Source organism: Lethenteron reissneri, chromosome 25, assembly GCF_015708825.2.
Source record: "Lethenteron reissneri isolate LAM-NWPU_2019-01 chromosome 25, ASM1570882v1, whole genome shotgun sequence".
Taxonomy (NCBI): Eukaryota; Metazoa; Chordata; class Hyperoartia; order Petromyzontiformes; family Petromyzontidae; genus Lethenteron; species Lethenteron reissneri.
In genome coordinates this window covers 11395009-11420732 of record NC_083803.1, presented here as the reverse complement: position 1 = coordinate 11420732, position 25724 = coordinate 11395009, and the positions used below count along the sequence as shown (strand labels likewise).

The following is a 25724-nucleotide window of genomic DNA, read 5'->3' as shown; positions in this document are numbered from 1 at the left end:
ACTGATGCCTTTAGAACTGCGTTTTATCGTGTTTACTTTTGTTGACCTTCCCCCCGCACCTCCGATGAGCGTGGTTGACAACGTACGGCGCGAAAGAAGTTCAACATACGTACGCGCGTACACTGCGCGCGCTCGTGGGTGCTCCACGCCTGCGTGAGCGAGCGGGCGGATGGGCGCCACCGTCCGAGAGGCCGTGCGAGCGTGGGTGGGTGAGCGTGGGTGGGTGAGCGTGGGTGGGTGAGCGTGGGTGGGTGAGCGTGGGTGGGTAAGCGTGGGTGGGTGAGCGTGCGTGCGGTCGCTCTACTGTCTTGTGGATTGTGGTGGTCATCCGACTTGCTCGGCCAGTGCGTGCCGTTATCATCAATGCCATCAAAGGTCACGTTAAATCCACTACCGATCTACTGCAGGGTGGACACCTCCCCGTTTGATGCCGAAACAGGATCGGTGTTGCTGTGTGGCAAGTCCCGCCCAGGAGTGTGTTTTACACACACCACACAGGCTGTTCCCCTATAACGCGGCAGTTGCGTTCCTGAAGAACACCGAGTGATGGAGACATCGCGTTATGATACCCATCGATCCAACGGGAAGGAATTCAAATCAACAAAGTTGTATGCAAAGCGAGACTAGTAATATAGGGCAAAGCACAGTCCGCGATAACGGACATCTGTGAAAAAGAGCTCCATAGCTCATCGGATTCCTCCTCCAGTGTCAATAAATATTCTGATTCTGATACTAATTTTTTTGGTCATTTGTGGCACCCCCCTCCCCAGGTCACTCTTGCAAATGAGACCTATTCTGGACCCTGGCGTTTCTTCTCACCTGGTCCAACAAAATAAACACCGAGCGCGGATACCTCGTTTCCTTTTGCTCCACGCGTGGGAGCCCAATGCCTCGTGACACAATCACTCAAAATGGCCCCCAGCACCATCACCTTTCACAAGCTAAGCCGGCTTTAGCCTGGACAGCGTCGGGATTGACGACCACAGCACAAAACAGGTACTTACAAGCTCCATCGGTACTCGGTTGCGAGCAGCGAGGCGAAGGGAGTGCAGCAATAAGTATAACCCGTAACAAGTAAACCCGTAAAAACAAAGTTTTTCACTATAAATCCTTTATATGCGTGGCAGCGAACTTAATATAAAGGATGTAAAAATATATTCGCCTGTGGAGGACGCGGGGATCGATCCCTCGACCTTTGGCATGGGAAGCGAGGGCGCTACCAACTGCGCTACTCCGCCACAGCCTGTGGAGGGGTTACACTCTGGGCTCTTACACTCTGACGTTCAGCCAAAGCCATGAATGCGTTCTATTTGAATATATGTAAAATAAATTTTTAAGCCTAAAAAGTGTACAATTTTGGGAATTTTTTTTCACGAACAATAATTGTCTGGCACAACGAGTCTGTGTGGAAAATGTCAGCTCGATTGGATCACGGGAAGTGGGTTAAAAAACGACCGAGAGATTTGCACGGTCCTAAGCAAGCAAGCAAGCACGCAAGCACGCAAGCAAGCAAGCAAGCACGCAAGTAAGCAAGCAAGCACGCGAACTTAATATAAAGGATTTAAAAAAGAGCCATTGTTGTATTGCACTGCTCGCTCCCCGCTCTACCAACCTGCACTGAGCAACGTATGGTCGGACACGCTAACGTGTGGTCTGAAAGGGTAACGTGTGGTCTGACAACCCGTATCGTGTTGAGGGGGGAGGTCCTCATCTAACAGTGGATTGGCAAAAAGTGCTGCGCACGTGCATGCAGCGGCGTAAACAATCATGGCCATAATTGAATAATTGTGTCTGGTCTTGAATTGCATCCAGGAATGGAAAGACAATCTCCGTGCTGTTTCGGTGCAAACGTGCTACACCGCCCCCCCCTGCCCCCCCCCCCCCACAATCTGGGTTTTATTCCTGACCACGACTAACATCTGTGTTGAGTGATATCTAAACCAGTCCTGGCCAGGCCACCCAATATTACCAATCAGCATTCTGACCAGCGTGGTGCAAAGGTGGTGGGAGGGGGGGGGGGGGTCGAATAACCCCCACGGGGCCTGCACGCCTGTGGAGCTGACCAGAGTGGAGAAGCTAAGGCGGGTATGAGCCTGGACAATTGCTTGGATAGGCACTCAGGTTTTCCCTCCCCACCCGTCCTACTCAGCGTGTTGACCGCGCTCCAGGCTCTGACCCTGGGTGACCACGCGGCTTCTGTCCGCACGGCGCCCAGGCTCTGGAATTCCCAGCCCCTCGGTGTTCAGGAACTCAGAGACAATGAAGACCCCCACCACCGTTTATAATGCCCTCCCACCCCCTCTCTCCTCTCTCTCTCTCGTTCTATATTTGATCTCTTTCATCTTTTTCTCGCCGGTTCCTTCTCACTAATTATCCTCCTGTATTTGCCTGCCGCTCTGAGATCCATTGTTTAAGTGCGCCTCATACATCAGATTTTAATTTTGTCGTGTCAAGGCTCTGAAGCGATGTTGTTCGGCAGCAGAGGGCATCTAGCAGTGGATTGACATGTACACATACTGCAGAGACAAAGATCCTCCGTGTAGCCTTTCACCGACTAGTCGGGCAAGTGCTGTTAGCGAGCACCTTTAAAGGACCCCACGGCACACGAGGGTGAGGGCGGCCGCCTTTGTCTCTCCAGTGATGATGTTTACATCCCGCACCAGCTACCGACCACACGCAAGGGCTGGAGCGACCTAATATAGGCCCCAACTTCGATTCATATATTCGTCACTAAACGTCGGTCATGAGCGGGGCATCGACCTCGGTTCGCCGAGTTCACAGCGCAGCGCACTGACCGCTGTGCAACCGCTCCGCGCGCATGCCGCACACATGTGCTGCACACTGTGTGTGCGGCGTGCGTGTGCGTGTGTGCACGTGCACAATGGAACTGGGATACCCATGTGGTGCGGGGTCACGCGGGGTCATCTGAGGCCGTGCGGGCAGGGCGCGCACGTCCGCTGTGAGGAAAAGAGCCCCCCACACATCCTGGAGACTGACTTCTATTGTCAACACAGAGCTCAACAATGAAGCAACATAGAATCCAGTCGTCGGGGTGACCCAGGTCACTCTTACAAAAGGGGCTCCATCCTGGCCTCTTCAGTGCTCACCTGGTTGAGCAAAATAAAACTTGACTGTATTTGGGCGCCAGTGGGATCTCCAGTTGCCTTTCTTTCCCTGAGAGCGGACTTGTGACTTTGAGGCATCAAACTGGATGTGAGCGGACAATGGACATGGCGCTGTTTCCACTCATTTCATGTCAGGTGATCTGACATGAATGCTGAGCCAGCTATGCACTGTTGATCCTGGATGGTGCTTGCGTGGGCAAGTAGAGTGTCATCGGCTGTGAAGCTACGGTGTCGGCAGCAGAGGTGCAGTGGTCCAGAATCCGTTGATGTGCTCTAAATCTAAGCTCCACCAATCTGCAATGACTAGCATGGTGAAGTATGGTCGCATAACCCCCATGACCCGCGCCGCTTGGGGAGCCCCTCATCCAGCAGTGGTTTGACAAATGCACAAAACCGTGGATTGCTCATGACTGGGGTGTGTAGGGGTCAGATGTGAAAAATCCAAGTGATTTCCTGCTCAAGTGGTCATTGATGGAGTGCTCTTGTCCTGATAACAGCCCGGATCTGGTGGTAGAAATTCCAGATTCCTATGGTGGGGGTGAGTAAATCCATAGGACAGCCACATAGCGGTGATAAGTAATGGCATGTAATCCTGTGGTTTGGTATTTTTGTTAAAGGCATTTGCTACATTCGTGCTGTTATGGCTATGCCTGTGGGAGTGCATTCGTGTCTGTGTGTGTCTCTGTGTCTCTGACTCTGTGTCTCTGTGTGTGTCGCCGTGTCTCTGTGTGTATCTCTTTGGGTCTCCGTGTCTCTGTATGTATCCGCGTCAGTGTGTCTCTGTATCTGTGTGTGAGTGTATGCATGGCTCTGTGTCTGTGTGTGTGTCTCTGTGTGTGCCTCTGCGTGTGTCTGTGTGTGTGTGTCTCCATGTCTGCGGAGTTGAGAGGGGAGGGCCGGGGTGGTGGCCGTCGAGAGCCTGCCGCACCACACCATGACTAGAGTGGAGGGTGGCAGTGGGGGCTTGAGGCTCTTTCCTTTCCAGTCGCCAAGAAGCTCTGTTGGACAGATATGGACCCCAACCATGGGAATGTGGAATTTGATCACCACTGGTATAGGGCAAATAAGTGCTGGTCCATTCCTCGTTTTAGAATGGAGACTCTATGACTTGAGTTTGCCTCTGACCAGTGCATAACTTTGGTAATCTGATGATACTCATTATTTTTTATTACCGCACAAATGCACTACTCCCGGACACTGCCCCCCTATCGAAGCCCAAGATGATCCCATTTCAGGCCCCAGCCTACAGATCCAAGTTCATGTTCTTTAACCAGGTGAGGACTCAAGAGCGCAGGAGAGAGTCTCATGTGGAAGAGCGACTGGTAGACAACAGAAGTCAGTGGTGGTGCCCGCCCATCACGAGGCCCAATGCAGACTTTCTTTTTGGGCCCCTTTCAATTCATGAAGTCCTCGTCAGATGTTAGAAATCGAGTTGCCATCCCGAAAGCGCATTCCCATGTTTACGCGTGGTCATCAGTTGGGAAAGCCCAACTCTCGCGATCACCGAGTCGAAGATTCATGTTAACACAACTTTTTTGTTTTCCTTGCAAGTCGAGGTGCACTTTGACTTGAGCTCTGGGGGAAAAAAAAACCACGGGGCCCAGCTTGGGTCGGCTGCCCCATGCAAACCCGCCACTCGCTCGCGGTGACCTGGCTGCTGCTACTGGCACCGCTCCCTCCACACGGCCACTCGAAGTGACACGCAACGGCAGGTCCGGTGAAATTGGCACCGCGAATTGAAAGCTGTTCATTTAAACTAACTCCTGTGAAACGATTGGGCATTGGTGGTGGTGGTGGTGCGGAGGGAGTGTTCTTCTCACTCCATACTGTGTACGAGTTATATTCAGGTACACAGCGGTACGCAATAAGGAATTGGCCAAAACCTTCGTAGGCAGCGTCCTGCTGAAAATGAGCACCGGTACTCAGTGAGGCCTTCGCTGGTGATATAAACACTGCTCATGCACTGCTACTCATAATAATTGTCAATACTTGCAATCAAGTATACTGGCCCCTGTCATTGAAAAACGGATGTTATATCACTGGCTTAGGACCATGAATGGGTTTGAGCGCCAGGTCATGCAGGCGGTCACTTTGAATGTTTGACTTTGAATAACTTTACAGGCCGCATAATTACGTTAATGTTTTTTTGGCGACAATGATGACGTTGATGACGATGATGACATCATGTGGAGCAACAGCGAGATTTCACGGCGTGACGATGAGTTGTGATGGGAGATGCGAAGTGAATCTCAGGGATATTTCTGGGGAATGAGAAACAGAGGCAGCGTTGTTCAGCGGATGGTCCACTGTTATTGGGGCAACGGCCCAACAACGGTTCAGATCAAAGCCATTCCCCAGTGTGTTCACTCGATATATTTTCGCGATAATTACTGCTTGGCCACTTTGGCAGCTTGAGTCGTCGTTGACCGACGTGCGCTCACCGGGTTGATGATGGCATTCGCCGTGAATCCTCACCGAACAAAGTTCAATTACAGTTGTTGTTGTTGTTCTACATCAACGTCGGCCCGGCACCTCCGATTAGCACGGTTGGCTATGTACGGTGCGAAAAAAGTTTAACATACATAATACAAGGCAGCAGACGAGTTATACGTGTGTGTTTGTCGATGTTAGGAAAGTGACCATCGCTTGTTCTAATTCCTGCATCCACCAACCTGATTGGCTGCGAGGCGCTTTGAGACTAATTCGGGCAAAGGCACCGCGTAAAATCGAATCTAAAGGACACCGCGGCACAGACCGACCGCGCAACCGCTCCGCGCGCTCACCCGAGTGCGGCAGGTGATGGTGTAGCCGCCGAGGCGACGTCCGCAGGCCGCCACGAGCTCGTCCATGGCGGCGAGCAGGCGGCCAGTGGCGGGGCACGAGGCCTCTCGGCCGTCCACCCAGGCCGTCCGGTCCCCGCGCACCACGGCCGAGTCGTGGCGCGGACTCACGAGCTGGCCCGCGCGCAACAGCCCGGCCGTGCGCAGGCCCTGCACCTGCGTTTGCCCAAGTGACACGTGGGTTGGGGGTAGACGTTGGGGCGCCGCGGTAGCGAGATGTTGACTACCTCGCCTGGTGCACAGGAGGTCGTGGGTTCAATGCCGACCCTGACGCCTGTTGCTGTATATTTAGAATCGACGTATTTGGCTGCTATAAATGTCCACGTAAGCCACTTCGTTGAGCTATCATTTGTGGCCAAGTCGCATCTGAAAAAGAGCTATATAGCTCAGTGGGCATTACCTGGTAAAATAAAAAAAAGTTTAATTTAGACCCAGCAGAGTCCATGATGGGTGGTCAAGGATCAGTTCAACTAAATAGGTACAGTATTTTCATCATTATCATCACCACCACCATCAAACGGCATCAGCCATGGTCAATCTACTGCTAGACAAAGGACTCTACAGCATCATATCGGGCATCAGGGTTGTTCGACCATACTTCACCACGCTGGTCAGTGCGGGCTGGTGTCAGGGTTGCCCACGACAGGTTCAGATATTGTACGGCCACCGGTACAGGCCGTGGCCAGGTAACACAATTTGGTCGCTGGGTTCACCAATATGCCAATCAGATTTGACTTTGCAAAAATCGAGACTTCACAGCTTGGCCCAAAGGTAAAAACGTTGTTTTTAAAACATCATCTCAGGGAGACAAATAATTAACGAGATAACGTCTTTGCGTATAAACAGACTCGCACAACTGTTGCATCTGGAGTAAGTTCTCAATGAACCGTTAGTGTGTAATTGCTGTATGAGGTTGATTGTATACATTCAATCAAATATGATTTTTTTTAAGTATCTGTTCACGTGTCATTACGTATTTGCTATGTATGTGACAACTGGCAGCCCTGGACACTCTGGTAAACGAGATGTTCCATCTCAAGGGATTGTCCAGGTGAAATACTTTTACCGCTTTACAATGCAGTTGAAATATGAGCACCCCATACCTCGGCCAACACGTAACTGCCGCTCTCCTCTCCCAGGAATCTGTCCAGAATACAGAATCCAAATCTCTCCATGTGTGGCACCACCAGCCCCAGCGCCATGTCCCGCAAGGAGCTTCCTCCTCCTGCTGCTGCTGCTGCTGCTGCCGGGCCGCCGTTACACTCCACCTGTAGTCGCTCCGGAGATTGCTGCTGCTGCTGATGAGGATGTACATTATAGCTATTGTCATGATAATAATCTCGATCATGATTATTGGTGTGAAGACTGTTATGGTGCACGGGAGGATCATGACCTGGCACCATAGGTCCTCCGTGCTGATGATACTGCTGCTGATGATTGCAATGTATATCTCGCTCAGAGTCTGGGTGATAGGATGGAGGTTTGGAGAACTGTGTGCCGTGGCTGGAGTTGGCATCCCACCACCACTCCACCTCGGGTCCTTCTCCAGCTCCTCCATGGCCTTCACCCCCATATGTGACACCTCCATGTCCCCCGTCTCCACCATGTCTTCCTTGCTGCCCAGTGCCTTCGTGCGTTACGTCTTCAACTCCATGTGTTACGGTCCCTGGATATCCTCCATGTGGCGCGTCTCTTTCACGTCCTTCTCCCGCATGGGATAATTCTCCAACTCCTCGTTGCCTTCCACGTGTTACATCCTGCGCGTATCTCCTTTCTTCTCCACGTGCTACATTTCCCCCATATCCCCCATCTCCTCCTTGTGTTATATCCTCCCCGTGTCCCCCAATGCCACCATGTGCCATATTTCCATAATATCCTCCCCCTTGCCCATGCGCACCATGTCCATGTGTTTCCTCTCCCCCATGGGGTAAATCTCCACCAACACACTCTTTAGTTCCTCCACGTGCTACATCTCTTCCGTAAATCCCATCTTCCACGTGTGTCATGGCTCCTTCATATCTTCCAACCCTTCCATACATGACGTCTTCTCCATGGCCTCCACGCCCTCTCACGCCTCCATGTGCAACATCTCCTCCGTGTCCTCCGAGCATCGTGCTTTCTCCGAGTATCACATCGTCCCCCCCATATCCTCCACGGAGGAACGCATTGCCACAAGATGATCCGCTCGGCACGAACATCTCCGGATGTGAACGAGCACAAACTTTCCCAGCGACGTGACCTCTCCGGCTCAGCCCACGGTAGGTCGGCGCTCTCCGATTCGCACCACCACCACCACCATCGCCACCGCCACCATCAGAAGGACCGTCCTCAAGCGACGGCGCATTGCACTTGCGCTCGCATCCCGGCAGCGCGCTCCCGGGCACGTTGAAGAGCTCGGTGATGGATGAGCCTAGGGACGGCCACCCAGGCACAGACGCACTGTGCGGTCCCACATCCCGAACCCAGTCCCAGTCTGCAAGACCCGGATAGTTTTTGTAAACGCCCTCGTTTTCTTCCACGTCTTCCCCTTGCTCGTTCTCCTCCTCCTCCTCTTGTCCGAGTGGGTCGTGGCCGGGCATCGTGGGTGGCCCGTTGAGATCTAAGCGTGCCCTCTTTGCACCGAGCACCCCGCGGTTGGGCAGCTCGTACTGCCCGGTTTCGTGGCGTCTCTTCATGCTGCTGCTGCTGTTGCTGTTGCTGCTGGATGGAGGCACGGGCGCCGTGGCCACGCGGCATGCTTGCTGTTCATGCCCGGATGAGCGGCGGAGAACATCCACACGCGGCGGCGGCGGCAGCGGCAGCCTCCTCTCCCAGCCGTGTGTGCGCGTGCGCCACGATCACAACACGCAAGCCCTCTCCCTCCCTCTCTCTCTCTCGCGTGCGCTCCTCGAGCCATTGAGGTCCTCGCCACTCACCCCACCCTCTCCCCACGTCCTGGATATGTTTTTAAAGTAAACCAACACTCCCCCCCCCCCTACGTTCAAACCCACCCACTCACAAATCAAATCTAGACACTCGCCCTAAAAACAAAGATCTCCCGTACAGTCTTAACGGACCGTTGGGGCAAGTGCTGTTTGCGAGCACCTATGAAGGCCGGTGCGGCTCTCTAGGGGATGGGTTGCCAGCACCACGCCCGGCCGCCTTTGTATCCTTAGTGGCGAATATTTACACACCGCACCAGGTTCTCATTTGAGGCTGAGTCGACCTAGGGGAGGCCTAGGACCGGTTCAGATAATTGCCAGTGATGTTGGCCATGTTGACCGAATTGGCCGTGAGCGGGAATTGAACCTGGGTCACTGGGTTCGCAGCGCAGCACGCTAACCGCTGCACCCACCCACCCAGCATACGCCCACCCACTCACCCACCCATCCATCCACTCACAAATATAGCCATTCACCCACCCATCCACTCACCCACTCACAAATCTTGCCACTAGTCCACCCACTCATCCACTCACACATTTAAACCATTCACCCACCCCATTCATTTACACATCCACAAACCCAGTCAGAGAGCCTGCCAGCAGCCACACTCTCCGATGGAGCCAAGCCTGGATTGCACGCTTCCAAAATCACAACTCGTCCGGTAGATGTTGCACAGCGTCCGCTGAATGCCACGGCGTGCGACACGTGCAGGCGGATAACACACTCAGGCAGGGCTTCAGCCAGTGGGGTCGTCCCGGGAGTGAAGGGTTGGAGGTCCCCTAACAAATATTCCACGAGTTATAATCTCTGCCGACACGTCGCCATTCGTTCGTGAGCAGAGAGAGACTTGCTCTACGTGGAGGACAGCGCAGAGCCTGAGGTGGGGTACCCACGGGGAGGGCTCCACGCAGAGACGCTGCGCGTGCCACGAGTCGCGGCTCCGTGCGTTGCTGCCACTTTGTAAAGAAAAGGGCCTGCTCTGTGTTTACCGTGTACTTATATACACGTCGATGCTTTCTTAACATTGCATTATGATGTGGAAGGGTTTTTTTTTTCCTTCTAAATTTGCCCTTCTGTTTGGTAAGAGCCAGCGGTGGAAATTACACATTAGGAGGAGCCCAGCCTAGCCATAGGATAAGCGCTGTCGTCCTAACATCCCAACGCCCTTGTTCGCCGATAGCACAACCCCTGGGCATGCATTGCGTATAATATGCATATTAATCGGCCAGAGCGGTGGCACGGCGGCCCAGGAGAAGCGTGCTGTTGTAGAGGTTCACGGTGTGAATCCACGGGCCGCCCTGATTATTACTGCAGGTGTATTGACCGTAAAAAAAGAAATACTTCGCGTCGTCTGCTTCACAGTGCGTGTTCGATATTCCCCGTGACGTCATTCGCAAGGCCCATTGTGTGTCGGCGTCGTGGGCCACACTTTGCGAAATTTGATTAATTGCGAGAAAAGTATTCATTCGGAATATGCACGGCACTCACCGCGTCCTCCTGCAAACGTTTGGCAGGACCCTCCCGAAAAAGAGTCAAGAGACTCCGTGAAGCTTTTCTGGGTACACAAGCAGAGTGTTGATAATAATCTGATCTTGAATGGCAGTCGGTGGCAATTCCAGCTGAGGACGCAAAGCGGACGCATGACGACCTCTGGTGGTAAAAAAACCCCTCCAGGTTTGAGAATTGGCGTTTAAAACCAGAGGGCAATTGAGATGTCTTTCAAGAGAGACCAGCCAAGTACAAGCATTTGATTAAAACACATTGAGCAGTACACATAAGGGCTCATGAGAGTGAACGTGTCATATATGGAAATAATTGCACCCATTTCTTTATCGTGAACGACTGTTTGATGTGGCAGGCAGACATGTCCTATTTCCCTCACGATAGCACAGCATGAGTTTCCCTAATGTCCCGTTATGAAAGCCAATTTTGTTTTTTACCAGTGACCGTGATGAGACTCGTCTCCCCATGCCCTTTCGCAAGCCATCTCAACAACAAACCACACACATTGTTCCGCGACCCGGGGGTTGGGGACCCAGTACGCCAAGCAGCCAGCAATGAGCAGCAACTATCAAAGTTGTAACAGATAAAGAGTGGAACACGTTTCTTGAATGAGGAAAGCTATGGGGTTTTGTAAAGAGAGATTATGGGAGGGAATTCCAATGAAGTGTGTGGGGGGGGCACGGGGTTCTAATCTGGGATATTCAAGGTGCTTGAGGAATTTCATCGACGGCACTGATAACACTGGTCAACAAAAATAAAAATAAAAATTCTGGCCTGGACTGTTGCAGCTGTTTTAGACTAATTTCAGGGTGCTGATTCCAAATCTGATCTTAGATTTGCTCTATCACATCTCATTTTATGCTATCGGAATACCCCATTTTCATTGATTTTACCCGAAATTAACTCTGTAACTTATGATTGCAAGTTGTTGCGAGTCAGTGACTGCTTTAGTGTTAAAATACGGTGCTGTATTTTAGGATAGTGTGTTTATAATATAATTTTATGTCGATATCCACATTTATTTAATATTTTCTTCTGCAGTTTTTATTGAAAATGCAATATTTGATATCTCAAAAGCCTGATGTGATAGACAAAAACTGATGCCAGATTTGGAATCAGCACCCCAAAATTACATTAAAGCCGTTGGAATACCTTATGCCAGAAAAAGTGTGTTGACCAGTGTAAGCAGACTGTAGCCTCATTTCTCCATCTGCTTATCCGTTGGTGTCGCACTCTGCTAATGGAAATCCCATCGCTCGCGCGGCATCCCCGGTTGGGAATGCGTCTTCGGTGGGACGCTTTGGTGGGACGCGTGCAACACTCCGAAGCGGTTTCGACGTTCAGTGGCTGAAACAGCGGTCAGCCTCGCGTGATCCAATGCTGGTTGAACTGCCAAGTGTGTAATTCTAGATTTGAAGCTTTCGTGACTGCAAGGATTCATACTCTTAGGTTTTTTCGGTAAAGTCACGTAGGTAAAAAATAAAATTGAAATTAATAAAAATTAACTAAAAAATAAAAATCACGACGTTTCGGAGGCAACACAAGCTTCCGTCTTCAGGTGGAACAGTCACAGCACAATTGCTGTATCAAGTAAAGAGTGCCAATTGTGTTTCGGCAACGGCCCATAGCTATTAGAGATATGTATTCTTTGGGTATTTCGGTAAAGCCACGTAGATAGAAAAATAATTGTAAAAATAAAAATATCACGACGTTTCGATCGCAACACAAGCAATCGTCATCAGGTGACAAAATATTGCGGGAGAGTTGCTGAAACAGGATGTTATATAGCTTTGAGATTGGTGTAGCCCAAGGGTAAGTGGGTGGGGCTCGAGATGTAATTTGCGTGTAAATGTAAGATCGGAGAGCTGATATGGGTTCCTGGTTCGCCAATAAACTCTCTAATACACAACAGAATACTCGTTGGCGTCCTTGTGGAGGCTCTAAATCCCATTAATGGGACTTTGTAATCGAATTGCTGCATGAAAGAAACCGCGTGCCCCGTCGCCCAATCAGACTTCAAACATTTTAGCAAGTCACCAAAAAAATAATAAAAATAATATTCTGTTTAAACACAATTATGAAAACAAAGACGAAGTTAGTGTCCGTGTGTTACAACCGCAATTACCTGCAAAAAATGTTTTATTAAACAAATTCTAAAATAACAAGTAGCCAATAGGGTGGCGCGTACCTCCGCGGTAGCCCCGCCCACGTGCCACCGTCGCGCGTTCCCATTGGCCGCTGACCTCGTGCATCGAGTTGGGGCCCGCGCAAGCTGAACAACGACCCGTCGACACGAACGGCGTTCATTGTCATCACTGCCGACGTTCATTTGCATCGCTGCCGACGTTCTTGACATCGTCCCATTGTTATAGAGGTGGTGTGTTCCTTCGTGCGAGTGCGAGCGGCACAACGCCAGAACGTTGCCGGCTTCAAGTACACGGTACGGTGCTAACAAACACAACAACAACGACACACAAAAGACAAAGATCCCCCGTGTAGCCTTAACAGACTGTAGGGGCAAGTGCTGTTAGCGAGCACCTATAAAGGTCGGCACGGCACACGAGGCGGGGGGGGGGGCAACACCACGCCCGGCCGCCTTTGTCTTCCTAGCGGCGATGTTTATACATCGCTCCGGGTACTCATTTGAGGCTGAGTCGACCTAGGGGGGGCCCAGGACCGGTTCAGATAATCGTCACTGTTGTGTTCGCCGTGTGCGGGAATCGAACCCGGGTCGCCAGGTTCGTAGCGCAGCGTAGCGCGCTAACCGCTGCACCACCGCTCCCAATCTTGGGACGCTCAACGGCAGTCGATGCAACGTGGTTCTGTTGCCCTCGGCCATAGGAATGTGGAGTCGCCGCCGTCACCGTTTCAGGGGCTGCTGCTGCCAGGGGCAGCGGTGAGTGCCACATGGGCGGCAGCGTTCGCTATCGGTACACGGCTGCCCCCCCCCCGGTCTCGTAAAGTGAGTGCCAAACGACACCCGCCGATTGATCCACTGCTGGATGTGAGGCCCTCCCCGTGCTCTCTTGGTGGTGGTGGAGATCGATTGGCCGTTGCCTTGTTGTTGAAGGCGAGGGTGGAGGAGGCGTCAGCCACTCATCTCAGTCAGTCGACCCCGTGGCACCTGCTGGGTGTGCCCCGTGACCTCCTGCCAGCGGGCGTTCGACACTTCACGTGGTAGCCTCAAGGTGCACGTGGCCTGGCACAGGCGTCGTGGTGGCGTCACCGCCACTTAGTGGCGAATGGCGGTGCGCATTGCACCATGTCACACGATTCTTGTTGCTGGGTGGTAAGCGTTATTTTCTAATTGCTCATGCCTCAAAAGTATAGACAATCAATGGCTTTTATCCCCCAAAAACTTTGCTTTTGTGACCAGTTCTTCACGTGAAGGAATGACGCAAATGCACACCACGTTTTCTCATTTAAATTAGGTATATTTCAAAATATCAATGTCCTGGCCAGAAGTTTGTGGGGAATCATAGGCATTTTCTGTACTTTTCAAGCATAAGCAATTAGTAAATAACACTACCCAGGAACAAAAAAAAATTACAAATGTGTTACACAGTGTTATTAATGGAGTGGAATTATTAACAGAGTTTGTGGGGCATAAAAGCAATTTTCTGTACTTTTGAAGCATAAGCAATTAGGAAAATAACACTACCCAGGAAAAAAAATGTTTTTGTTACGCAGTGAATTATCGATGAAGACACAGAATGAGGGGCAGGGGAGGGGGACCATTCATCGGTCGGCTGACTGCGAGACGACCGCCTCGTCGACTCAAACGATCTCGGCAGCAGCGGTCGTCTGTGACACTGAGGGCCCTCATCATGGGACCTCCCTTGCCAGTACTATATATCACAATATAAGAAGAGGTTTTTACTTGTGGTGAGCATGCACGCTCATATATGTGTGGTTAATGCAGACACGATTCCTTGCGGGAGGTGTCAGTTTGGTGTTTTAACATCTTACCCGATTTTGTGCCACAAAGGGTAAAACCTATTCTTATTTGTGTCAAACTCTGGGGCTGTTATCGCAACATTTCCGTACGAAGCAAGCATTTGTTTTATTGTACCAGGTATAGCTCACTGTGCTGCTATGTAAATGTTTTTTTAGAAGCAACCTGGCCCCACAAATGATAGCTCAACGAAGTGGCTTATCATCATGTGGAGATGCATAGCAGTAGCCAAATAACCCTTTAAACGCGTGATGTTGATTCTAAATGTGGAGGGAAAAAGCGGAGGACCCGCAGTAAAATCCACACGCCCACTGGGAGAGAGAGACATGCATTGCCGGAAAGAGTAAAACCTATTCTTACGAGTGCTCTTAACTGGACCCGCGGTTGTCATTGGACTTCCATGTTGCGTTGGTAGGGGGGTCTTGTTGTTGACTGTCAAACCCGTCCCTTGTCGCGGCGTGGATGCAGCCGGGATGGGCGAGCACGACGTACAGATGAGGCAGGCGGGGAAGGAGGAGCCTCTCTGCGTATCGCCACTCTTGGCATCGTTCAAAGGTAAAGGGGGGGGGGTGATGTGTGCACCGACCTCGCTGGCTCTGTCGTCGTCAAAACCCACCGCTTGTTACTGAAGAAATAAACGGGTATTGTTGAGGGCGACGATTGTTCTGTAAATTCGACCCATTGCCGCCGGTACATTTATTTTACTGTAATTGTTGTGCCGTGTTTATCAATTACGCACGGTTAGGAAAGGTTTAGCTCCTGTTTGTAAACGATTAATTCATTCAGCTTTGATCAAGTGAAATATGTTGTGAAGGTACCGGTTCCCGTCATGGGAACGTGGAGTGTCCGCTGCTGTATCAGGACAGGTAGCAGAAGAAAAAAAACACTGCATAGAGACTGATTCTGTTTCTAAGCACTGCTAAAGGAGTCCCTGAAAGTTGACTAGGTTTGTGGATTTAAAGAACTCGCATATACAACACGACGTGTTGTTTGATGAGGGGTTGATACTTTGCTTATGAAGCAAAACAATTACAAGTGACTTCCAGGAACTTTCTCGTGCTTCAGTATGTTGACGTGTTAAAAACTATGGCACGCCACTGTGTCATAAGACGTTCTCTCATTGCCGAAACGACAAACTCGGACAGGCCGGGCCACTTAGCTGTGTGGTTACACGATGGAGCAATTTGATCATCAATTGTGATGAAGTGCGCAGTGAAGCAAGTCTCGCTGTTAGCGGCGAGATGAAGGCGATGCAGATGTGTGTCACGGCTGGCATTCGCGTAGGCTTCCAGCTGGAGCTGGACGCGCGTCACGACAAGTACGAGCGGCTGGTGAGGCTGAGCCGCGACGTCACCATCGAGAGCAAGCGCACCATCTTCCTGCTGCACCGCGCCACTGTCAGGCCAGTCCCCTCCCCCGGCTGGGCGACGTAGCCGGGCGCGGTGGCTCTCCCGGCTACTCGCCCGCACTCGCCCGCACAGTAAAAACCAACCTTTTGCCAAACCACTGCTGGGTGAGGGCCTTCCACTTCCGTGTCGGTCGTGGGGGGCTCGACCATACTTCACGCTGGTCATTGCCTGTTGGCGTTATGTGTCGCAGGGAATGAAAGGTTCGTGGGTCCTGTGGCGTCTTGTGTGTGTGCGCGTGGGACCTGTGCAGCGGGGCGAGGCTGGAGGATCTGCTGCTTGAGTCGGAATCGAAGCTGAGCGCCGTGCGGCAAAAGGTGCGCAGCATCGCCCTGGAGCTGCAGGGAGAGAACATGTACCAGTACCTGAGAGCCTTCACAGCAGGTAGCCTCCCTGTGCCCTCTGGGCTGTTGTACTGTTACACTGGTAGCACTTAGACGTGCATTCATCCGTGAACATGTGCAGTTCTTTTTGTCACGCCACTGGACGGGAGCCTTCCCACACCATACGGGTTGTTGGAGTTATTTGATCATACTTCACTATGCTGGTCAAGTAGGGAGCATAGATGTGAAAGTATAGCAGTACAATACAATACATTAAGTAGCATCTAATCTCACAACAAAGCATTTTATTTTCATAACTAATCCTCCACAAATATCAGGGCCACTCAACTCACTGTGGAATAACCCAGACGCAACATCATAGGTCCTCACCATTTCGATTTAAAGCTTTCGTGACTGCAGGGATTCATCTTCTTGGTTCTTTCGGTAAAGTCACGTAGAAGGGAAGTAATAAAATAATAAAACATAATAAAATAATTCTCACGACGTTTCGGCTACAACGCATATGCTTGCGTTGTAGCCGAAACGTCGTGAGAATTCTTCTATTATGTTTTATTATTTTATTACTTCCCTTCTACGTGACTTTACCGAAAGAACCGAGAAGAAGGTCCTCACCAGTTATCCAGTTTATATTGTTTACCTGCTATAAATTTCCACGTGATAAGCCACTTGATTGAGCAATCATTTGTGGCCAGGTTGCTTCTGAAAAAGAGCTAAAAGCTCATCGGGCTTACCTGGCAAAATAAATAGTTAATTATTAGTTACCCTTCTAGGTGGTGTCTAACATTTAAAATAAATAAAGCCAGCTATGCAGACCTGTTAAGTGGTTCACTCCGCCTGTTTAACAAACACATGCTTACCTAGCCATTTTATGTGGGCAAGGCCAAGTGAAGTGCACCACCTAGCCCACACAAGTGTTTCTGTTTGTGCACTCAGGCTGTGCTCAATGTGAATCATTAAGCTTCGATGTGGCCTATACCTGCACTAAGGTTATGAAGCCTTTTCAGAGCAACATAATAATGCCTACCTGTCTCTGTTATTTTGCCTTTAAAACATTTGACTTGGGAAATCTCTTGAGATGGAACATTTTGTTGACTCGCAGGCCTGCAGGAGTACGTGGAGGCGGTGTCATTCCGCCACTTCCTGAGCACGCAGACGCTCATCACCCGGGAGGAGGTCAACCAGCAGCTGGTGTTCCCGGGAGAGGTGCTGCTTCCACCCTTGGTCCACTTGGCGGCAGACCGTGGGCCCTAAAACGTCTAATTCTAGATTTGAAGCTTTCGTGACTGCAAGTATTCATATTCTTAGGTTTTCGGTAAAGTCACGTAGGTACTTGATACAGCTATCGTGCTGTGACGGTTCCACCTGAAGACGGAAGCTTGTGTTGCCTCCGAAACGTCGTGATTTTTATTTTATTTAACTTTTATTAATTTAAATTTTTTACCTACGTAACTTTACCAAAAACCTAAGAATACTAAAACGTCTAGTTTATCACCTGTGCCTCCAAACGTGACCACGTCACACTATTTGAAATGCTTCGTGGGCTTTCCTACATTTGGCTGTCCCCTCTCGTTTGCTTCTACACTCCTCCCTATCCCATCCAGTGTCACTTACATAATTTGAGAATTTTGCATCTGAAATGAACGTAATATAGTGTACGTATGTATGTTGAACTTCTTTCGCACCATACGTAGCCAACCATCCCAATCGGCCGTGCGGTAAATTGCATATCCGCCATTCAGTGCAGGTGCTCATTGTTATTGACGGGGTTGTTGATCTGGCAAAGTGGCATGGTCAGAGTACCTCACTCGCTATTGGAAACTCATGAGTTGTAATTCCAGTTAAGGGCTAACTCGGACAATCTTCCCTCCACAGTCAACAACACCACTTTGTGGGATGTGAACAGTAATTTCGAATGGAAGGCTGGTCCCCTCCTTAGCAATGTGGATTTTCTAATCCTCGCTGAAGACTGCCAATGAAGTTTATCAGTACTCAATGCATCTTTGAGTGTGGGGACACTGAATTTTTTGACAGGGCGAGTTGGCGTCTTCCTGTTTAAACAGTTCCGGTTAACTTTCAAGCACAAAACCATCGGATAGTTATACAAGTGTGTGTTTACCTTCTCTTTCCCGCACTCCCACCCCTCGCCTTGTGTTTCTTCACCACCAGCCATCCGTGAGCCTGGAAATCACGTTGACCGATTACATCCTGGGTGTGGCCGACCTGACAGGCGAGCTAATGCGCCTGTGCATCGCAAGTGTTGGCGGTGGTGGCGGTGGCGGTGGCGGCGGCGGTGGCTGCGAGCCGGACCCAGACACCCCCTTCCGTCTGTGCCGCTTCTTGCGGGAGGTGTACGACGGCTTCTGCTTCCTGGGCAACCTGGGGCCCTACGAGCTGTCGCGCAAACTGCACGTGCTGCGCCAGAGCCTGTCCAAGTGCGAGGACGCGTGCTACGCGCTACGCGTGCGTGGCTCCGAGGTGCCTCGGCACATGCTCGCCGACCTGGTGTCTCTCCGTGGCGGGGGGGGTGCGCGCGGTCTCGCCGACGGTGAGCGAGACGGTGACGCGGGGTTGTAGCTCGCGCGTTCCGCGTCCAACGCCGCCAAGTTTACCTGCGTTATTTTTGATATACACGCGCGCTCGTGTGTTTTGACTTTAGTGTCGTCTACATATTGTCCATACAAAGTGCGTCGCTGCTCAGCTGATAGTGGGCCGTGCTCATATCTGCTGCCTTGAGCCATCGGTGGGAATTCAACAAGGCTCGGGTGGAGGCCTCGCTCCCCATAGGGCAATCGTTGATGATTTCCCGTACGTGACAGTCGTGTTGTTTACCCATGGAGGTGATTGGCTGAGCTGACTCCTGATTTCGTTTTGTGACCTGGCTATCAGTTGAACTTCATAACCGCCCCATTGCAAGTTGTATGAAAGTGTCTCTTAAATTTCACTGCAATCGGCAGAGCTCTTGTCAGATTTATATGTGGGAATGAACGTGGAAGATGACACTGCTGAACTACCTCTGAAGGCTTAGCCATAACAAGATTACCCTACTAGTTTAGTAGTTCGCTCCATAGCTATTATCTAATTTGAAACTATACTACAGGGGCTAAGCCTGGCCAATTAAAATCTGTATGGGATGTTGCGATAATTATTATTCAGGATTTGTGTGGGAAGAAGCTAGTTAGTGGAAGGACCCACATTTAGACTCCACAGATAAGCAGGCACTCGCATGTCTGTCTTACAACCCATTTAGTTTCGTTGAATTCAACAGCCTCCCCACACAGCCGCTCTACTGGCGTGTTCCACCACTCACGCACTACATGGATTACCCTTGGTTGGAGGCCAGTATTTTTAGACTCGGTAGTTCCGACTCTGTGCTTTATACAGGTGTAGCGTTACCTCCATCAACATCCTGGTCACTCTTGTCACGTGTCCACCTAACTCTGATCCACTCGCCACCCACGAAGCTCCATCCCTTCTCATGTTCCTGAACAAGTCAAGTGCCAGGTCACCCCTTGAGCTGACCAGACTGGCTGCAGTGTTGTATCAATGGCTTTTGACACCGATATAGAAGAGTGTATAGCCACTGGCTTGTTTGTAATAAAACGACTTTTAATAGGCTTTAAAATGCAAACAAATGCCTCGATACCTTTTATGTATTAGTTCATCCTGTTGGCGATTCGCATTCGATATGGATGGCACCTCGGCTTTGTAATGTACGTTGAACTTCTTTTTCGCACCGTACATAGCCAACTGTGCTAATCGGAGGTGCGCGGTAAGGACAAACTAAAATAAATCAAATCGGAGACAGAGAAGTTCAACTGCACATGGCAACTGGCGGTCTCTTCAGAGACAGGACTTGGGCCGGGGCTTTTGTCTCGTGTCAACAAGGTTCAGTTTTGGAAGAAATTTTTTTTCTTAAGTTTCATTCTTTTCATACCCCATGGTATATAGTAAAGTCTCAACTATTATATTATATGGTTCTTTCGGTTAAATCACGTAGAAAAAGAATAATCAAAGAATGAAAATGAAGTGAATAAAAAATAAAAAATATCACGACGTTTCGATCGCAACACAAACGGTCGTCATCAGGTTCCTGATTTTTTATTCACTTTATTTTAATTTTATTATTTTTTTCTATCTACGTGACTTTACCGAAAGAAGCATAGACTATGAATTCCTGCAGTCACGAAAGTTTGAAGTCAAAAGCTCAACTGTTACCCATTTGTTTTCACTCATCTGTCTCGCCTCTTATTTGTCCTTTGAAGAAGGGCCATTGTCCGAAACGTCACCTGCTTCATACCATTCCTTTTGAGGCAACCGTGTTGTTGGCGAATGCGTTGAGCTCTTGGCCATTCGCGATTTCTACGCCGCTGCGTTGGCAGCATCGCCAAATCATGTCTGGTTTTGATCAGCTCGGGAGCAGTCTGGGTAGCAGCAGGCTTGGGTGTGAGCGCGGGTTTGACTTGAACCCACTCGCCACTGGAAAACGGCCTCTGAGGGGCCATCCATTTAGTACGCAGTACGCAAACATCTGTCAAAACTTTACCCCTCCCCTCCTCTCCCCACCTGCGTACGTACGCTTGATGCACCCCCCCCCCGAATCCTATAAAACGGCCGAAACGATCAAGGATGAATAATATTAACGTGTTTAAGCAAACAGTCCACCGCCGGACTAACTAATTTGAAGGCCAATGTAGACAAATTATTAGTGAGGCTTCACCCCACCCCCCCCGTTTACATTCTCCATTGCGTACGCACATTGTCAGTAGACCCCTCATACGCAAGCGTACGGTTTGGGTTAAACCCCCCTTTCCCCCCTCCATGCGTACGCACTGAATGGATGGCCCCTGACTTCGTGTCAGAGGTCGCAAACGGGTTTTGAATCCTTACCCGTACCCGGCCGCACCAGGGTCGCAAATGGGTACCCTACCCGATACCCGGCTACCCGTACCCGGCCGGGTACGGGTAGGGTACGGGTATCGGGTACCCGATTGCGACCTCTGGGATGAAGCTATGTTGCAGGCGCGGGTGGGTTGATTCTAGGAACTTGAATTGTGAGAAGAGACAAGACGTTGGGAAATGAGTGACAAACGGTGACTCACCAGTGACTCACCAGTGACTCACGGCCTACCCGTACCCGGACGCACCAGGGTCGCAAACGGGTACCCAGGTATCGGGTAGGGTACGGGTATCGGGTACCCGGTTGCGACCTCTGCTTCGTGTGCTACCGCATTGCGCTGTCGCTCGCTCGAAGCAGCAGAGGGCGCTCCAATGCAAAGTTAAGACGCTCGCCTTTACTCGGAGGTCTAAGAAATAATACGGAATGCATCATGTGCAGTGCATCTAAACCCATGCACACCACCGTAGAAGTATTGCCATAATCTATTGCAACAGCCAAACAGAATGCAAAAATTTCACGCCGTTTTTATTTGCAAAGGTTAGCCTTGGCCGAACACTTATTTTGGGAAAATCATATGAATTGGCCAGTGTATTGCCATTTGAGAGCGAACGCATTGCGTTTCATTATTTTGCAAGGGAACACGGTGAAACCGTGGCTCCACTGAACGGGACTGTCGGCTAATTTAAGTCTACGTTTTGACTTCAGGCTTGATTTGTATGTTGAAAGAGTGCCCAAGTGACCCACTTTTGGCGGAAGACCATTATCCACATTTTTAAATTCGTCTTTTTGGGAGTCGAAGCTTGATTACGAGTACCATTTGTGGCGGTGAATATGTAGATAATGGTCTGTGTGTCATTTGGGTTCGCAGCGCGGTATTTGTAGGTCAGACGTTTCAGCCACTGCTATGTCTATTATAAGTCAGATATGCCGCTGTTAAGTACAACGACTACACATTTAATCGAAGATAAACGGGCTGCCCCGTGCCCGTTTGCGAAAGCCAAGAATGTGTTTTAGTCGCGGCCAAAGTACTGCCCACCCCCCCCCCCCTCTATAATGTAATATTCCCCATGACCAAACGGGCCCCTTTGTAAACTGCAGCCATGTGCACCTTCATCGGCTCAAATATATACTCTCAGTAAATCAAGGGCTGCTCAGCTTTGAAGAATGGGGGCACGATGTGAGCCATGTAAACAGCAGCGGATAGCAGTGCTGAGGCATGGTTTTAATGAGGATTTGTGGGTGGCGTGTGGGGCCAGAGCGTGAAAGTGCGAGCACGCTTGCGTTACTTGCGTTCATCAACATCGTCGGTCATGGTCTATCTACTGCTGTGCGGAGGGCTCCACGCGTTGCCATGCATCACGGTGTCCGCGATCGCGCGCGAATAGAATGCGTACAGAAAAACTGCCGGGAAAGTCGTCGTGATGACAATGCACCCACGTGTAGATTGGTCGACTTGAAATGTTGGTGACGTGGGTCGGAGCGAGGACCGGCATTTGAGAAATGTGGTTGCGGTTATGCAAAAAAATATATTGCGAGTGCAAACTTCGTGCGGTCGTTTACAAAATGTTCATTTTGAAGAAGAAAAAAAAAAGTCCTGCAATAAATAGTGCAAAATGAGGAGTGGTTTCTAACATTTTCCAATTCAATAACGCGGACAATGTTACACGGTGCTTTTAATTTGGAACTGTTTATAACTTGTGCACTCGGCTTAAAATACTAGTGGCTCGCACGCCGACAGCTCTGTGGCCCGACCACCCCCTGCCACCGTCACAAGTGAACTTTGCGTGGAGCCACGTGCAAATTGCAATATTCCTGCTCTTGCGTGTGGTCTCCAACATGATGATGACATGGGGGCCCTGTGGCCATGCCGTGTCGAGGTTCAAAACGTTTTGTCTCGGTATTGTTTTACGCAGATTTTACATGGCCTGTTTTAATTTTGTAATGCGTTTGCCCATATTAATACAGTCTACTCAAGTCTCCAAATATTTTGCTGGTTTTCCTTTGGAGGCAGTGCCAAGCTCCACATAGTGATCAGGGAGTCCCTCTTCACAAGGGAGTTGTAGGTAATGATGGCTCTACTGTGCTGATGATACCTAACAAGAATGAAACTCATTATCCCGTTTTGACGGGACAATTGTCTAAAGCCAGCCTGTGCGTTACATATATAATGTTGGGTGATATCACGTGACATGAAAGGCAGGATGGGAGGACCAATGTGCTCGTCACCTTTACGGCCCCGAGCCGGGGTGGTAGGAATTCTGCACTATGATGTCAAGGGCCCAGTCCAGGACGTCACCTGCTCTTTTACCACAAAGCGGTTTTCATTTTTCACTCCCAGAGTAATGGCGGGCTGAGTTGGGCCCCAACAGCAATTTTAAGTAGTGACCTCCTGGGAGTTAGTCGAGTGTTTTGATCACGTTGTTGCTCATCAGAATAACTCGTAAGAAGGAAAAGCCACCAGGCGAGTGCCCATTAATTTTTTCGGTAAAGTCACATGTAGAAATAAAATAAAATGTAACTAAGTAAATTAAAATTTATGTAAATAAATTACATTTGTTTAGTTACATTTTACTTCTACATACGTGACTTTACCGAAAAAACCAATGAGGAGTACAGTCATTTCTGCAGTCACGAAAGCTTCAATCCTATGTTAGTGCCCATTCGTGTATAATCACACAGCTACCAATGAGGATGAATTGCAGGATATGGTGGAATCACTTCACAAATAGATCTGCAAAGTTGAACTTGAGATAATTGTGATTTATACACAAAAATCGACAGATTTCCCGTATACCCTAAACATACTGTTGGGGCAAGTGCTGTTTGCGAGCATCTATGAAGGCATGGCTTTTGGGGTTCCAATTTCTTTTTAAGTGGCCAATAACAGTGAATGACGTGATGACCATTTTAAATGAGTGGGGTTATCAAGTGATTGACTTTATTGGTCATGTAAATAAATGAGTTCCTAGCAGTTTTTCTACCTTAGGTGGTACCGATTTCTTCTCTGAACCATGGACTAAAATGATGAAATACACAGATGAGCAAGAGTAGGATGGGATGCTTTTGGGAAACTGAATTTGATCATGAAAAGCAGCTTCATCATTAAGCCTGAACGGGAGCATTTTCACTCTGCCAACGATGACACTGGGATAAAGATGGAACTCAAGTAAAAAGAGCATGAGATGAAGCTAGCAAAGACGCATGCGTGGAAATATGCTGAGAAACACAACGTGGTACACATGGACCAGTACACAATGCAATGTCGAGAGATCATTGTGAATGAGGGATAAGTTAAGGGGACTTGGGCAGGAGGCGTCGCTCAAAGGGACGTTGGCCGATGGTCAAGACCAATGACGGAGTGGCAGCAACGGAGCCAGCGATGGAATCGGCGCGTGTGTGTGGGTGCTGTGTGTATTATTATATCAGGATCGCGAGAGTTGGCAGTGGCTTTCCGATATCTTCACCCAGAAGTGGATTGATTATGGCTGTCGATGATGACAATATAAGATAGTGTTAATGGTCAATGTGATCAGGTTTTTTAAAATCTTATTGATACTTGAAATGTGTTCAACATGGGGTGGCGACGTGGACTCACGGGCGTGCATTCGCTGCTCGTTCTAGAATTTTACGGTTCGAATCTAGCGGCTGTCCTGATGAATACCGCATGCGTTATTGCCGTAGAAATGTGCCAATCGGACGTTCAAGATTCACAAGAGTAGGCCAGCGTGTTGCCGGCGTCATGGTCCAAATTTTAACAAAAATAGCCCGGCGAGTTACTCAAATGGGAATACACACAGCAACCATCGCCCCCCTCCCCCCACCCCGACTGTGAAGACTTGGGCAGGACCCTCTTGAAAATATAAAAGAGTCACGAGACTCGGCGAGGCTTTCCCTGGGTCCACAGCCCAACGGTGGCAACAGCAGAGCCAGTCCCGGTGTGCCGAGTGCATCCACAATTCCGCCATTCACCAGACCCTGCCCCCGCCGCCGCTGCTCCTGGCGATGGGTCACAGTAACGGCCAGGCGACGACGCCACAAAGGTCACCAGAATCCGCGACTCGGGATAGTGGCGCTCGTCTGCTGCGGGGCGGCGCAAACATCACGCGATGCGCAAGCGCGCGTGCACATGTGGCTGTAAGCGACTCTTTTTGTGTGCGTGTGATGATGGTGATGATGATGGTGTCCAGATGTGCCCGTTATTAATACGAGCGCTCGAAAAGCGCCGTCCGCCTTTGCCAGGCAACGGGGCGGGCGCGTTTATCCGGAGCGTGGCTAATTGGCAATTACAATGGGAAGCGCCCGACACGGAACGATTGAGCTCAGTGCGCTTATTGAGATTTTTTTTTTACTTTGTGTGCGTTGTGCGCGCCCGGGCCGGGACGAATCATCATCATGGCCGTGATTATTATGATTGTTATTGCCTATGGCGACGTCACCGCCTGTGATCTGGCTCAGGAGTTGGTGGCTCACGCAAAGATGGGAGGCGTCCGCCCGCAGGGACCAGGTAGCGAGCTTGGGTCGGTCGGTGCAGCGACTAGAACTCAAATTTTTTTCACTAAATTCCAATGAGCACCGAATACTTGTTTGGGAAAAAAAATCGAATGGAATGGACAAAGTGTTCGTGTCGGTCCAGAAGCATGTTCCCTACTCCCGTCCAGGGGAACCCTGCCGACAGACATCCTTATCATTTTTTCTAGTGAATACGTTGAGGACGTCGTGGGCTAATCCTT

General features: G+C 50.0%; 2 protein-coding genes and 1 long non-coding RNA gene across 3 annotated transcripts in view; 1 reads left to right on the top strand and 2 right to left on the bottom strand.

The window, feature by feature from the left end:
• The window catches only part of LOC133347218 (uncharacterized), a 32159-nt gene extending 23293 nt beyond the window's left edge, over positions 1-8866 (bottom strand). The window contains exons 1-2 of the mRNA XM_061559312.1: positions 7069-8866; positions 5909-6121 (exon numbers count right to left, since the gene is read on the bottom strand). Coding sequence (XP_061415296.1) covers positions 5909-6121; positions 7069-8640 — 1785 coding nt within the window. The 5' untranslated portion in view covers positions 8641-8866. The remainder of the gene's footprint in view (positions 1-5908; positions 6122-7068) is intronic.
• Positions 1-25724, bottom strand: part of LOC133347227 (uncharacterized) — a 344284-nt gene that overhangs the window by 183477 nt on the left and 135083 nt on the right. The window lies entirely within an intron of this gene.
• TSNAX (translin associated factor X) lies at positions 12640-24786 on the top strand. The gene is made up of 6 exons (XM_061559310.1): positions 12640-12832; positions 14816-14902; positions 15632-15749; positions 16007-16137; positions 17197-17300; positions 18264-24786. The coding sequence occupies exons 2-6, from the start codon at positions 14821-14823 to the stop codon at positions 18669-18671; spliced, it is 843 nt and encodes a 280-aa protein (XP_061415294.1). The 5' UTR covers positions 12640-12832; positions 14816-14820; the 3' UTR covers positions 18672-24786.

Excerpts from the sequence above, each read along its gene's own strand:
- TSNAX (XM_061559310.1), top strand. The coding sequence starts at position 14,821 with ATGGGCGAGCACGACGTACAGATGAGGCAGGCGGGGAAGGAGGAGCCT. Across the intron at positions 14,903-15,631 it reads ACTCTTGGCATCGTTCAAAG|GCTTCCAGCTGGAGCTGGAC; the intron begins GTAAAGGGGGGG and ends GCATTCGCGTAG. Across the intron at positions 17,301-18,263 it reads AGCTGGTGTTCCCGGGAGAG|CCATCCGTGAGCCTGGAAAT; the intron begins GTGCTGCTTCCA and ends CTTCACCACCAG.